The sequence below is a fragment of the Salvia splendens genome, chromosome 8 (assembly GCF_004379255.2).
Source record: "Salvia splendens isolate huo1 chromosome 8, SspV2, whole genome shotgun sequence".
Taxonomy (NCBI): domain Eukaryota; kingdom Viridiplantae; phylum Streptophyta; class Magnoliopsida; order Lamiales; family Lamiaceae; genus Salvia; species Salvia splendens.
Genome location: NC_056039.1, coordinates 15,550,257 through 15,566,266, shown reverse-complemented (window position 1 = coordinate 15,566,266; position 16,010 = coordinate 15,550,257). Strand labels below are relative to the sequence as shown.

General features: G+C 39.6%; 1 protein-coding gene and 1 pseudogene across 1 annotated transcript; both read left to right on the top strand.

Moving 5' to 3' along the window:
• Nucleotides 1–669: 669 nt before the first annotated feature.
• On the top strand, nt 670–1,836 carry LOC121745828 (annotated as a pseudogene).
• A 5,888-nt stretch (nt 1,837–7,724) lies between these two features.
• On the top strand, nt 7,725–9,864 carry LOC121743656 (pectinesterase 1-like). Its single transcript, XM_042136983.1, has 4 exons — nt 7,725–8,227; nt 8,749–8,955; nt 9,291–9,532; nt 9,613–9,864. Exons 1-4 carry the CDS (start codon nt 7,760–7,762, stop codon nt 9,770–9,772), a joined length of 1,077 nt encoding a protein of 358 aa, XP_041992917.1. The 5' UTR covers nt 7,725–7,759; the 3' UTR covers nt 9,773–9,864.
• The last annotated feature ends 6,146 nt before the right edge of the window (nt 9,865–16,010 follow it).

The window sequence follows — 16,010 nt, the reverse complement described above, 5'->3', positions numbered from 1 at the left end:
ATCATTCTAGTTAAATACTCTCTCGGTTCCTTGTTAATTGAGGCATGAAGTTTAAGAGAGAAAATAAAGTGAGAGAGATGAAGAGCGGATAAAATAAAAGAAAAAAAGAATTATCTTTTGCCAAAAATATAAAAGACTCGATTACCTTGAAACTTATTAAAATAGAAAAATGGCTCAATTAACAAGAAAGGGAAGAAGTAGTAGTACAATGTAATCATAAACTTTTTGTTTCTTTTGTTTTCTACATTTTACTTTTCAATAATTTGTTGGTTTTGTAGGCAAAAAGTCGGTGGTGGTAATGTTAAAAAACACTACCGATGAGATAAATAGGCATGACTCAAAGTTTAATAATATTGATTGCATGGTATTAATTATTAAATATACATTCTAGTAACTTTTCCTTGATTTCAAAAATCTTAAATACAATTTTTCAAGGATTTTTTTTTTGTAAATAATAATTCAAAAAAGGACTGCCATGGTTTGCATGGGATTAAATGCATGTTTGTAAATTTTCATAAATGCTAATTTTCAACGGAAAAAACAAAACACTAGTATATAAATATCTTGTACTATAACCCAAACGACAAAAATAAAATTGTCTAAGGCATGCACATGGTTTCAAATTTAGTATATAATGAAATGAAAATGTCATATAGTACTATTACTATCATGAATACACTCCTCTTGATTCTATGTTTCATTCCAATCGTTTAGTGCAACGACAGCCAATTCATGATTCCCGCCGATAAATCTCAGTTGGAAAGCTGGTTCGAAACCGCAGTGGGCAATGCCTCGAGCTCTAGTAAGGTGATCAATGTCCGGGTGTACGGTAGTGGCGATTTCAAGACGGTAACCGATGCCATAAACAGCATCCCCTCGGGGAACAAGGAACGAGTGGTGGTGTCGATTGGCCCCGGAAATTATACTAAAAAGATAACTATCGGTAAGGATAAGCCGTTCATTACGTTGCTGGGAGACCTCGACAACATGCCGGTTTTGGTTTTCAACGGCACGGCTAAAACGTATGGCACCATCGATTCCGCAACCTTGATCGCCGATGCCGCCAATTTTTATGGCGTCAATTTGAAAGTAGTGGTTAGTATGCTACTCCCTCTGTCCCATTAAAAATGAAACGTTTTCCTTTTTAAATTGTCTCTTTAAAAATGAAACGTTTCCTAAAATAGATGCAACACTCTCTCTACTTTTTCATCTCTCTTACTTTACTCTCTCTTCATTAACTCACAAAACAACGCTGCATAAAAATCGGGCCGAAAACTAAATGTTTCGTATTTATTGGGACCGAGGGAGTATATATCAAAATTTAATATTCCTTCCATCTTCCTTTATTATATAAGTCCTTTATACAAAATTAGTCAACTTTCTATTTTTGGAATCTATTTTACCACATGTTAGTTACATTAATAATAATGTAGGTCCCACTATTCACCAACACTACATCAGTTACATGTTTTTCTTATACTTTATCAATTCTGCATTAAAACACTTGCTAAATATGTAATTGCAAGAATTCTGCACCAAGGCCAGACGAAAAGAGGGAGGGAGCTCAGGTGGTGGCCGTGAGAGTAGGTGGAGACGCTTTGGCATTCTATAACTGCAAATTCTATGGATTTCAAGACACTGTTTGCGATTATAGAGGGAGACGTTTCTTCAAAGATTGCTATATTGAGGGGACTATCGATTTCATATTTGGACGCGGCAAATCTATTTATCTGGTAAGAGTTAACCACTTCTCAATCATTGATTGATAAAGATGTGACTATGTATATAATTTGGTATCTATAGAACACAGAGATACATGTTATTCCTGGAGATTGAATTGCATACATAATCAGCCTTGATTTTATAAATGCTTCTTCATGGCTAATCCCTCCTCCCAAACTCTAAATATGAATTTCCTAGCTGTATTTTTGTTAATTTCAAAATCAACACACATATAAATCTATATAATAGATGTAAGACTAGTGTAATAAAATGATATTCCGTCTGTTCCTTAAATTTTATCACATTTTTTCATTTTCGTCAATCCCACAAAATTTGTCACATTTCAATATTTATCATTTGTTGTAGTGGACCTCATATAATCATATTCCACTAACTCATTCCAATTCATATTTTATTATAAAACTTGAAGAATCAAATACAGAATCGACGCGAGATTCACGAACAAAATGTGGGACGATATTATTACGAATACAAAGCAAACGAAGGCGATTACAACACACTATCACTTAGCTCGCTACTCAATCGGAGAAAACAACTCGATTGTGGATCACTCACCTAGCTAGCTCAAGAATCACAAAGTGTATTCACTTCTCTATCTAGTTTCTTGAATCACACGAATATATGGAGAAAAACAAGATGTGAAACTGAAAACTGAAAAACTAGTCGTTGTAACTGAACGAGCTGTTCAAATACAACGGTTGGTAGTCGAGCTTAATCGAGCTCGGTGTTGGAGAAGGTTAATCGAGTTCGGCGTTAGCCGAGCTTAATCGAGTTCGGTGTTAGCCGAGCTTAATCGAGTTCGGTGTTAGCCGAGCTTAATCGAGTTCGGTGTTAGCCGAGCTTAATCGAGTTCGGTGCTCAATAATGACTTGGGCCGATGGTTGGTCCAGCCACACCAAAACCCAACAAATCTCCACCTTGGCTGCATCCACCATCCGGCCAGCCAAAACTCCACCTTCACCAAAATTCCCTCATCTTCTTGCAGTCAAGTTAACCAAGTCTAAACAATGCTCGAACTTAGCACTTGGTAGGGGTTTAGTCATCATGTCAGCTGCATTTTCAGAGGTGTGGACCTTCTTGACTGCCACCACGCCTTTGCTTATCTCATCTCTTACAAAATGAAGTTTGATGTCGATGTGCTTACTTCTCTCATGGAAAGTCTGGTGCTTGGCCAAGCTAATGGCGCTGTTGCTGTCACACAAGATAGTTACAGCCTCTTGCACCACATCAAAATCCCCCAATATTCCCTTTAGTCATTTAGCTTCTTTAACCGCTTCTGCTAAGGATATATACTCTGCCTCCGTTGTAGAGAGCGCAACCACAGATTGGAGATTAGACTTCCAACTGATTGCTGTACCAAAGAGCTTGAAGATATAGGCAGATTGGGATTTTCTGCTATCAATATTTGCAGCATAGTCTGCATCACAGTAGCCTATGAGCTCATCCTCACCGTCTGCTGTGCAGAACAACAATCCCAAATCTTGTGTGCCCACCAAATACTTCATTATCCACTTCAAAGCTTGCCAATGTGTGCTACCCGGGTCTGCCATGTATCTGCTGGTCAGGCTTATGGCATGTGACAGATCAGGCCGAGTACACAACATCATGTACATAATACTCCCAACAATACTTGCATAAGGCACCTTAGACATCAACTTCCTTTCCTGATCATTAGCTGGTTTCTGACTGACAGAGAGCTTGAAGTGTGGACTTGTTGGAGTTGATACCTTTCTAGAGTCAATCATCTGAAATTTGATTAACATCTTCTTGATGTAGCTATGCTGCATCAACCATAACTTCCTAGCAGCTCTCTCTCTTATGATATCCATGCCAAGAATTCTCTTTGCATTTCCCAAGTCCTTCATTTCAAAAGCTTCTTCCAAATCCTCCTTCACTTGCTTCACATCTGCCTTACTAGGGCCTGCCACAAGCATATCATCCACATAAAGTAACAAGTAAGCAACAGCTTTACCCCCCTTGTACCTTATGTAAACACAGCTATCAAAGGCAGATTTCTTGAAGCCAAGTCTCTCCATCTGTCTGTCAAAAGTCAGGTACCACTGCCGGCTGCTTTGTTTCAGTCCATAGAGGCTTCTCTTCAAACAACAGACCTTATCCTCATCTCCCGGCCTTATGAATCCTTGTGGCTGCTCCATATAGATTGTCTCCTCCAACTCACCATGCAAAAAAGCTGTTTTTACATCAAGTTGTTGCAATTCCCAATCTCTCCGAGCCACAATTGCCAAGAGTATCCTTATTGAGCTGTGTTTCACCACAGGAGAGAAGACCTCGGTGTAATCTATCCCCTCCTCCTGTGTGAAACCCCTTGCAACCAAGCGAGCCTTGTATCTGATACTATCATTCTCAGAGGCCTCCACCTTTTTCTTGTAAATCCATTTGCAAGAGATAGGTCTTTGTTGAATCTGTGATCTGAGAACTAGGATCCAAGTTTTGTTTTTGATGAGAGAGTCTATCTCATCCTTCATAGCCATTTTCCATTTCTCTTTGTCTTTGCTGCCAATAGCTTCCTTATAGGTGCTTGGTTCTGAGATCTCCAACTCCTCTGCAACACACAAGGCATAGTATACAAAATCTGCATCTCTGAACCTTGCTGGTGGTCTGATTTCCCTTCTGGTTCTGTCTCTGGCCAGAGCATATTGCTGAACTTGTGGCTCTGGATCAGAGACATCTGGAGTATTATCAGTAGGCTGCTCATTCTCCTCATCTGAGGACATCATTGGCTCTTGGAAATCAGCAGCATCTGAGGCTCTATGTTCTGGTTCAAGTTGATCAAAACTGACCCCAGCAGGTTCTGGAGTTGTCACTGTCTGCAGAGTAGGCTTGAATGGCATAATTGACTCATCAAAAACGACATCTCGACTGATGATGACTTTTTGATTCCCTTCTTCTGTGCACCAAAGTCTATATGCCTTAGCACCATCTTGGTAGCCAAGGAAAATGCATTTTAGTGCTCTAGGTTCTAGCTTTCCTTGCCTTGTGTGAGCAAAGGCTCTACAACCAAAAATCCTAAGCTTCTCATAACCTCCTAGGCTTCCATACCATCTGCCATCTGGAGTATCAAAACCAATGGCTGAGCATGGACATTTATTGATCAATTTGGCTGCTGTGGAGACAGCTTCTGCCCAGAATTTCTTAGGCACTCCAGATTCAAAAATCATGCATCTTACTCTCTCAAGGAGAGTTCTATTCATTCTCTCCGCGGTTCCATTTTGTTGTGGATTCCCCGGAGCTGTCCTATGCCTCTTCACTCCCCTTTGCACACAGAAGTTATCAAATTCCCTTGATAGGAACTCAAGCCCGTTGTCTGTCCTCAGACACTTCAAGCCATGCCCTTTCTCAACTTCAACTGCCTTGTACCATGCACTGAACTTGCTGAATGTGTCTGATTTCTCCTTGAGGATCCATACCCAAACCTTCCTGCTATAGTCATCTACTACACTCAAGAAGTACCTTCCACCACCTATGGAATTAACCGGGCTAGGACCCCATAGATCACTGTGACAATAATCCAGAGGTCTTGTGGAGTTGTGCTTTCCTGAGCCAAAAGGCAATTTCTTTCCCTTTCCCAGTAAGCAAGACTCACACATTTTTACACTCTCCCTATCATCACATGCAAAAACGCCCTTCTTGATCAATTCTTTAAGCCCTTTATCACCCACATGGCCTAATCTCTTGTGCCACAACACCAGATTCTGTTCCTCAGCAACATAGGAATCTCCCACAATGACCTCAGCCTCCAGATAATATAATCTATTTATCCTAGAGGCTGACATAACAATAGCACCACCATTCATAATCCTCATACTCCCACCAGAAAATACACAAGAAAAACCTTTCATTTCAAGCACACAAACAGATACAAGGTTCCTTTTAATAGTAGGTATATACCTAACTTCAGTCAGCAATTTAATAGAACCATCATGCACCTTAAAACGAATATTACCAATGCCTTTAACAACACACACCTGGTTGTTGCCGAGCAAGACTGATCCATGTGCTTCAGTCAGGTTCTCAAACCAATTCTTGTGGCTGCATATGTGGAAAGAGCACCCGGAGTCCACGATCCAAGAGTCTGCAATGGGCCTCTCAGTCACATTCATGACCTGAGCCGGCTCCAAATCTGCTGCACAGTCAGCAGTGTTCTGATCAGAATTGCCATCAGCCTGCTTCTTCTTTAAGGCCCAGCAATTTTTCTTGATGTGCCCAGGTTTCTTGCAATAGTTGCAAGACCTGGACTCCTTCTGATCCCACTCCCTTTGGCCTTTTCCTTTCCATTTTTCAGAACCCTGCCTCTTCCATTTTTCAGGTTTCTTGATATTGGCTTTCACGTTCAAGCTTTCCCCAGCCTGATCTGCTCATCGATGTTCTCTGAAAATCCTTCAATTTCAGGGCCGAATACACCTCTTCATAGGTGATCTTGGAGTCTCTTCCAAGGAGTATAGCGTCCTTGAATTGTTCGAAGCTCTTCGGTAATGAATTGAGAAGCATAAGTGCTTTATCTTCATCCTTGATCTGCTCATCGATGTTCTCCAGATCATCCATGCATTTACCAAAATCTTCGAGCTGCTCCAAGATGCTCTTCGCCTCTGATATCTGGAAGGTGAAAAGCTTCTGTTTCAGATGAAGGCGATTTGCAAGAGACTTCGTCATATAGATGGACTCAAGCTTCCTCCATACTGCCGCAGCGGTCTCCTCCTTCGAAACCTCCCTCAGGACTCGATCGCTGAGACTCAGGATCAGAGTGCTATACGCCTTTTGTTGAAGTTCTTGAGCCTTTGGATCGACCTTTTCATCCGCACCCTTGGCGGTGTCGGCCTCCCCATTTTTGACGATTTCCCAAAGCCCTTGTTGCATCATCACGGCCTTCATCTTCAATCTCCATAGACCGAAGTCATTCTTGCCCGTAAACTTCTCCAATTCGAATTTCGCCGTAGACATCGCGCCGATTTCTTTCCCACAGACGGCGCCAATTTGAAGAATCAAATACAGAATCGACGCGAGATTCACGAACAAAATGTGGGACGATATTATTACGAATACAAAGCAAACGAAGGCGATTACAACACACTATCACTTAGCTCGCTACTCAATCGGAGAAAACAACTCGATTGTGGATCACTCACCTAGCTAGCTCAAGAATCACAAAGTGTATTCACTTCTCTATCTAGTTTCTTGAATCACACGAATATATGGAGAAAAACAAGATGTGAAACTGAAAACTGAAAAACTAGTCGTTGTAACTGAACGAGCTGTTCAAATACAACGGTTGGTAGCCGAGCTTAATCGAGCTCGGTGTTGGAGAAGGTTAATCGAGTTCGGCGTTAGCCGAGCTTAATCGAGTTCGGTGTTAGCCGAGCTTAATCGAGTTCGGTGTTAGCCGAGCTTAATCGAGTTCGGTGTTAGCCGAGCTTAATCGAGTTCGGTGCTCAATAATGACTTGGGCCGATGGTTGGTCCAGCCACACCAAAACCCAACAAAACTAATATTTAAAAGTAGAATCCACTCTCCACAAACTTTTTCAACCCACTTTCTATTACTATATCTTAAAATTCGTGCTAAGTCAAAGTATGACAAAATTTAAGGAACAGATGGAGAGTAATAGTTTCATATATTAACTTTGATAACTAATCAAACGCATTATATCAATATGATATCTTCAAATATATGGACATTTAAAAGTTATGTTATGCATACGTTAAAGCATCTTAGACTGAATTATTTCACTCATCCAAAGTTAAAAAGTAGTCTCTTGAAATTTGAAACCACACAAACCATCCATGTCCATACCACATTACACCAAAAAAATAAAAACACTATATAAAGTTAGAAATTGACCAAACCAACTAAAATATGAAACATTGTCCTAGCCAGGACACACAAATTCTTAACCACTACCACAAACCTAATTCTGTCCATCCCTTCCTTTATGCTTTTCTTCCAACACTTTTTCTTTTTTCCTTTCAAATTATTATTGCATAACAAGTTCCTTTAAAACATGCAAGGTTCAAAAGTAAAAATGAAAATGTCATTTGTATTTGCGGTGGTGATCCTGTTTTCCCTTCCGATCATCGTTCGATCCGACGATGCAATTCCAGCCGATAAGGCCCAATTGGGAAGCTGGTTCGACAAACAGTTAGCGGTGAAGAAGCCGATGGCGATGGGGGGAGGTGGTCCACCCAAGGTGATCAGGGTCGGCATAGGCGGCCAATTCAAGACCGTGACAGAAGCCATAACTAGCATTCCTGTTGGCAACGCGCAACGCGTGGTGGTGTCGATTGCGCCTGGCAATTACACGGAGAAAATCACCATCCCCAGCGATAAGCCGTTTGTCACGTTGTATGGAGACCCCAAAAACATGCCGGTTTTGGCCTTTGCCGGCACGGCAGCCAAGTACGGAACGGTGGATAGCGCGACGCTGACCGTCGAGTCCGAGCATTTTATGGGCGTCAATTTGAAAGTGGTGGTATGTTCACAAAACCTAATCTCTGTAATAATAAACCATGATATGGCGTAAAATATAAATTGTAAAGCAGAAGCATACCAGACTCTTATGTGAAATGATGTCGGATTGATGTGGCTTTAAATCGGTTGTAATCTTCCAAACGATCATTGACATTCTCCTCAATATACTATATAGAGATAACAAAAAATATGGAATCGTTCTTCTGACTTGACTTATAAGGACCAAAAACCTATTTTACATAGAAAATATAAGATTTTTTTGCCATAAATTAAACTAAAATGTATACTTAAAGTTTAATTTATGGCAAAGAATGCATACTTTTGCCATAGATTAATTTATGCCATAAATTAAACTAAAATGTATACTTCGACATAGAAAATACGGAATCATTCTTCTGACTTATGAGGACCAAAATGTCCTCATAACTGGATAACATAATTTTAATTGGAAACTTAAGAGATAGTTATATATATTAAATTATTCATGTGGCTGCCTAATAATTCTAGCAATACTTTTATAAGAATTCTGCACCAAGGCCGGACGGGAAGAGGGTGGGAGCTCAAGCATCAGCTGTGAGAGTAGGCGGAGATGCATCGGTTTTCTATAACTGCAAATTCTATGGATATCAAGATACTGTATTTGATTACAAGGGGAGACATTTGTTCAAAGACTGCTACATAGAGGGCACCGTTGATTTCATTTTTGGAAGCGCCAGATCTCTGTACCTGGTAAGTGAACCCTAGTTATGCAAATTCATGCCCTACAAAAAACTTATCTTTTAGGGATGATATGCAATCACTTGCGTTGCAAAGTTTTTAAAAATATCAATAATTTAGGACACAAAAGAAAGTGTCCCTAAATTAAGGACAAATTTACTTAATCTTTTATTTTTTAGGACGCTTCCATTTGCGTCCTCTAATTTTAGTTGGGACGCCAACAATAAGGACGCTTTTGGAAGCGTTTGTTTAGAAACACAAATTGTCGTCCTTAATTGTATTAAAAAATGTCCTTAACGGTTTTTTTGGTTGTAGTGATGTATCATAACCACTTGTTGCAAGTGCAGAATTGCGAGATACACGTGATTCCGGGAGATGGAAATGCGATAATCACAGCACATGCTCGGAACGATGCGAAAGAGGATACCGGCTTCAGTTTCGTGCACTGCTCAATCAGCGGGACGGCGCCAAATGCTGTGTTGGGCAGATCATGGTTCCCATATCCAAGGGTTGTCTTTGCCTTATGTGATATCAGCAATGTTATCATTCCTGAGGGATGGTCTAACAATTTCCATCCTGAAACTAACAGGTGATTACAATTTAGAAAATCTTTAAAACTTACCAAATTCAAAAAACTTTATACTCCATAATAATTATATTTTTGTGCAGCACTGTATATTTTGGCGAATTTAACAACCGAGGCCCAGGGGCCAACATGGAGAAGCGAGTCACTTTTGCTAAGAAGCTTACTCCAGCAGAAGCTAACCCATTCATCACCCTTGCTTATATAGAGGCCTCAACATGGCTCTTGCCGCCAGCAAGAATCTAAATCAATACTTATATTCCTCTTCATGTAATTCTACTGCTTCCCGCAAATATTAATACTAATAATATTATCTTGTTACTAACTTTTTTTTTATATTTTTGTGGTGTGGAGTAGTAATAGTTACACTTTTTTTATCCCATAAAATTTTCCATTTACATCAAATGAACTCAATTGTTTTTCCACACTTTTAATTTCTATTTTCTGTTATATCAATTTGCCTTTTCTAATGTCTTAATGTTATGTCTGCATATACCTTCTCCAATCTCCATAATTGTAATAAGAGTAACCTATACTTCGATATTTCAATATTCTTTCAATTTTTAATCATTTAATGATTTTAAGTTAAACGTCGTTTTCTTAACCTTTGAAATCACAATTTTGGAAATATTATGTATATCTGGATGCTATTGTCACTTCTTATGTACAGAGAAATTACGCCATATATATAAAATGTCATTCCAATATTTTAAATTAGTACAGAAGTTTTAAGTTTACATTAATCATATAAAAAGTTTCATTATTATTTTAAATTAATACATTTTGCTTAAATTCATTAACACCATTAATTATTTTATCTGTTTCATGTTAGACCAATTATGATAGCCGTTGCACCTTCAAGCTCCTTCATGATAAAATACTTTAAAGCCCCTTCTTTAACAATAAGTAGCAAAAAAAAGTCAAAATTTGCAGCTATTTACATATAACAATAGTGCATAAAAATCTTAGAGTTTCTCCTCTTCCGAGCTCACCAGTGCCGCATTTGCCGCCACATCATGCGTAACACCGAAGAATTCAAAAGTGAAGCTTGGTGGGCAATTGGCGCTTTTGTAGTTGATAACCAAATTGAAACTAGTAGAACACTGCACCATATTAGCAATTAGAAATATGAATGTGCAATTGTTGGTTTAACTTTTTGTGTTGGTCGGCCAGTGGCGGGAACTGCCATTCTATTCCGAGATTTAGTTAACTTTTTTTGTATGATTTACTTAAAACTTTTTGTACCAATTTGAAACATAGGCAAAATATTTTATATGTATGGTGAATTTCCCTATATACTCCTAAAGTTCAATGAGTTATTAGACTTAATTAAGTTTCAAGTTTTCATTAGAAGTAGAAGGTATAATTATTTTTCTTTTGATATATACCTGTTGGAATACAATATATATGTTGGAGAAGTGATATACATTGGAGAAAATATTTAGTCCAAAAATATTTAAGATGACAATCAGTGGAATATATAGGAAATGGTTTAGGAGATGTTCGTGAGGTGGGAAAACTAAGAAAATATTTTTATTTTTCAAACTTCTCCACTTGTACAAAATGATACTCCAACTTACTCCTTATAGGCATGTCTTTGTTATTCTAGAATTCTCTACTTTACTCTTTCATATTCTATATCTAGATTATTTCCTATAAAAATTTAGACATTTTACAAGATAATATCTACATTCTAGGGAATTCTAAATCTAGATAATTCTACTAAAATGTCTAAATAATGGCCTTCTTGTTGAGGATAATGCTGGAATTACAAGAGATAAACAATACCGGGCGTAATACAACCCAAGAAGGAAGGAAGAACTAAAACTGAAAATTACAATGAAATCAATACTGTAAAACCGTAAAAGAGTTTAGCCGAGTCGAGTAGTCCTCTTTCCGCAAGACGAGATACGCCCCGATAGTGCTCTCGGTTTGGCGTGTCATCCCCAAAGATAAAACGGCTACGTCTCTGGTGAAGCAGCACCGCAATCAACAAAACTCCGGTGAACTGGATGGAGGAGAGGGCAGAGCTTCGGAAGAAATACTATGCAGAGAGTATGATGCTTGTGAGTATGTTGTTCTGATTGTGCTCTGTTCCTAATACAAGGAATGACTAGCCTATTTATAGGCTTGGTCCACTGCAGGGGTCAACTCAGCCTTGATGGCTATCATCATGGCTCATTATGGCGGGGTTGTAACCGCCGGCCGTTACGAGTTTGAAAGCTGGAGTGGTCGACTTTAAATCTAGACGCTGTATACGCCATAGTTCAACCGTCACTTGTGGACTTCAACTTGATCAAGACGCTGATCAAGCCATCACTCAAGGCGCGGCAGGTCGAGTTGATCAAGCTACTGAAGTCATCGCTCAAGGCGCAGCAGACCGAGTTGATCAAACTGCTGATCAAGGCGCAGCATGTCAAGTTGATCAGGCTGCTGCCCAAAACTTAGGTGGTCCAAAACATTAAGTCTAGATCCAGGGACAAGCCCAAGAACCAAGCCCAAAGACCACCCAAAGACCAATTGCCAAGATCCAAGTCCAAGTTCAAGTCCAAGTCCAAGACCAAGGACAAGGGCAAGGGCTCGGGCAAGGGCTTGGGCACGGGCGCGGCTCGTCTCGGCGCGCGTGTGCACACGTGTGGGCTCTTTCACCCATCTTAGTCCACGATAATTACTAAGTGTAATAAGTCACTTAATAAATACACATTTAAAGATGTGTCTCATCTCCTATATGGGATAATTAATACTAGTTAATTACTCCCTACACTTCCAACTCCTAGTTTTATCAAAAGCTACAATATGATCAACTTTAATCCACTATTTCTTACTCACCAGGAATCAGATTTAAGAAAGTGAATATACTACGGTCATCTACGTGGAACGTAGATCGGCGCTATATCATTTAATTCTCCAAAATTAAATATCTCGTCACATTTATTATTGGTCAAACTTCATTGACCGGACATCTTAAAACAAGATTCCAACAATCCCCACATGAGTGGAAATAGCCAAATGCATATGCATGCAGACACAAGCTCAACCCTCACGGGGTATATAAGCATAAGGAGAGGTAATTGTTGGCTTTGAACCCTCCATAGTCGACACCATCGGATACACATGCGGCTTAGTAGCGCGATGCTTTGAACTAATCCCCCACGGTGTGCACCGAGACAATGGTGTTAACGCTTAAACACCTCAACCTCATCCGTTCTCACGTTTTGTGTCCTTTGCGGCCTTGGACACCACTTTGGATTCATAATTGTGTTATTTGAAGCGTCCTCACTTTACACTTATATAGGTGATTCCTAATCGAGTATCTTGCCCTACTCGGTCTCCTTGAGAACTCAATTTCCTCGAGATCCTTAGGAGTCATTAAAAGTCATAGACTTAGCCTCACCACTAGGCAAGTTTTCCAACACTCTATTGCTCTCTAGGGAATAGATATAGTTGAGTGTTTCTCATGAACTCTCATAGCTTAGTTGTCCCTTTGAACCAAGTTCTTGGGATCTCCAGTCATCATGGTTGGGTTACCACTATGATAATTCTTTAGTTTGTGGATTTCAAACTCATTCCCTCTAGCAACTTATTCATTTGATCACGGTTTAACCCTTTGGTTAGCGGATCCGCTAGATTATCTATTGACTTCACATAGTCAATTGTAATCACGCCAGTTGTGATCAAGTGCCTCACGGTATTGTGCCGTCGACGTATATGTCGAGACTTACCGTTATAGAAGCCATTGTTTGCTCTTCCAATAGCCGCTTGGCTATCGCAGTGGATCAGCACTGGCGGCACTGGCTTAGACCAACATGGAATATCTTCAAGGAAGTTCTTAAGCCACTCGGCTTCCTCACCAGCCTTATCTAAGGCAATGAACTCCGATTCCGTTGTTGATCGGGCTATACATGTCTGTTTTGTGGATTTCCACGATATAGCACCACCCCCAATAGTAAAGACGTATCCACTTGTTGAAAGTGAGTCTCTATTGTCGGATATCCAATTTGCATCACAGTACCCTTCAAGTACCGTGGGGTATCTCGAGAAGTGTGGCCCATGATTTTGAGTATGTTTTAAATATCTCAAAACCCTCACAAGAGCTCTCCAATGCTCTTTGCTTGGATTGCTCGTGTAACGACTCAACTTGTTCACGACATAAGCAATGTCAGGTCGAGTGCAATTAGTCAAGTACATAATGCACCCGATGACCCGTGCATACTCTTCTTGTGCAACGGGCTCGCCTTTGTTCTTGCTCAAGTGAACGTCGAGTTCAATTGGAGTCTTAACCGGCGCGCCATCATAGGCTTTGAATTTATTCAATATCTTCTCAACATAATGTGATTGTGTTAAGATGATTCCATCAGACGTTCTTAGAATCTTCATTCCAAGAATTACATCGGCTAGACCCATGTCTTTCATGTCAAAGTTTCTCTTTAACATGGCCTTTGTATCGTTAATTACTTGAGTGTTGCTACCCAAGATTAACATATCATCAACGTATAGACACACTATAACTGGCCATTATTAGTGCTCTTGATGTAGACACATTTGTCGCACTCGTTGATTTTAAACCCATTTGATAACATCACATTATCAAACTTCAAGTGCCATTGCAATGGCGCTTGTTTCAATCCATATAGAGACTTTACGATCTTACATATTTTTTTCTCTTGTCTAGGTACTACAAACCCTTCGGGTTGCTCCATATAAATTTCATCTTCTAATTCACCATTTAGAAACGCGGTCTTTACATCCATTTGATGAATCTCAAGATTGTGCAATGCACTCGGATAGATGTAATCCTTGTTACAGGTGAATAGATATCGAAGAAGTCATGTCCTTCCTTTTGATTAAAACCATTTACTACTAGTCGGGCTTTATACTTATCCACTGTTCCATCGGCCTTAAATTTCCTTTTAAGTACCCATTTGCAACCTATAGGTTTCGCACCTTCAGGTAGATCTACCAACACCCAAGTGTGGTTTAGCAAAATTAAATCAATTTCGCTTTGAACAGCTTCTCTCCAGTGTAACCCGTCTGGGCCATCGAAGGCTACTTTTATAGATGTCGGTTCTTCATCTAACATAAAAGCAATGTAGTCAGGACCAAATATTTTTGGTGTTCTGACCCTACTACCACGTCTTAGTACTGTATCATTTGGATCGGGCCTTGCACGCTTGCGCGATTCAGGTTCCTCGTCCGCTGATTTAGAACTAAAGGCTTCTACTTCAATTCTTGTCTCAGAATTGGTTAAGATTTTTTCCTTGTCTTTGCAAGGAAATGTATTTTCGAGAAATACAACATTCCTTGACTCAATTGTTGTTCCTACTGTAATAGTCGATATTTCAGACTTGTGAACAACAAATCGATATGCACTACTATTAAGTGCATATCCAATGAAGATGCAATCAACCGTTTTAGGTTTTAGGTCCGATTGCAACTTCTTTGGGTGGAGGAACCATCACCCTTGCCAAACATCCCCACACTTTGAGGTATTTGTAGGATGCCTTCATTCCCTTCCACAACTCATAAGGAGTAACATCTTTTCCTTTGAGTGGGATTTTATTCAAGATATAGTTGGCTGTCAAAACAGCTTCCCTCCACATGTTATGTGGTAATCCTGAAGTCAGAAGCAGTGCATTCATCATCTCTTTTAGAGTTCGATTCTTGCGTTCTGCAACACCATTAGATTGTGGTGAATATGGTGCAGTCGTTTGATGGATTATACTACTTGCGTTGCATAATTCCTCAACGGGGCTACATATTCGCCTCATCTATCTCTTCGAATCGTTTTGTTTTTACAACCAAGTTGATTCTCAACTTCGTTCTTATAATTTTTGAACGCTTCTATTGCTTCATCTTTACTTCTTAAAAGATAAATGTAGTAATACCTTGTGCAATCATCTATGAAAGTGATAAAGTACTTTTTACCACCTCTAGTTTGCACCATCTTTAAATCACATACGTCCGTGTGAATTAATTCAAGGGGTTTTGTGCTTCGTTCCACCGAGTGAAACGACAACTTAGTCATTTTTGCTTCAAGACAAATTTCACATTTATCTTGGGTATCCACTTCATTAGTCTTTAGTAAATCTAAATTCACTAATCTTTTAATGGCTTTTGAATTTACATGTCCCAATCTACAATGCCACAAATTTGAACACTCAGTCAAGTAAGAGGAAGTAGATGTTTTATTATTAGCCAATGACTTTGCAACACTGCGAGTTGTCACACTAAGTTTGAAAAGCCTGTCGGTTACATAACATTTTCCGAGGGATTTTTCAAACTTATACAATACAAACCTATCAGACTCAAATACAAGTTTAAACTCATTATTAACTAGTATTGATCCTGACACTAGGTTCTTGCGGATGTCCGGGACATGCAGCACATCCTTCAGCGTTATTGTGACCCTAGACGTCATCATGAGGATCACATTTCCGATGCCAAGGACTTCGGAGGATGCTTGATTCCCCATGTTGATCTTCCT

Bases quoted from the DNA above. Each gene is read 5' to 3' on its own strand.
- LOC121743656 (XM_042136983.1), top strand. From the start codon at position 7,760: ATGCAAGGTTCAAAAGTAAAAATGAAAATGTCATTTGTATTTGCGGTG. The intron at 8,956-9,290 runs GTAAGTGAACCC...TTGCAAGTGCAG, and splicing joins GCGCCAGATCTCTGTACCTG to AATTGCGAGATACACGTGAT. The intron at 9,533-9,612 runs GTGATTACAATT...ATTTTTGTGCAG, and splicing joins TTCCATCCTGAAACTAACAG to CACTGTATATTTTGGCGAAT.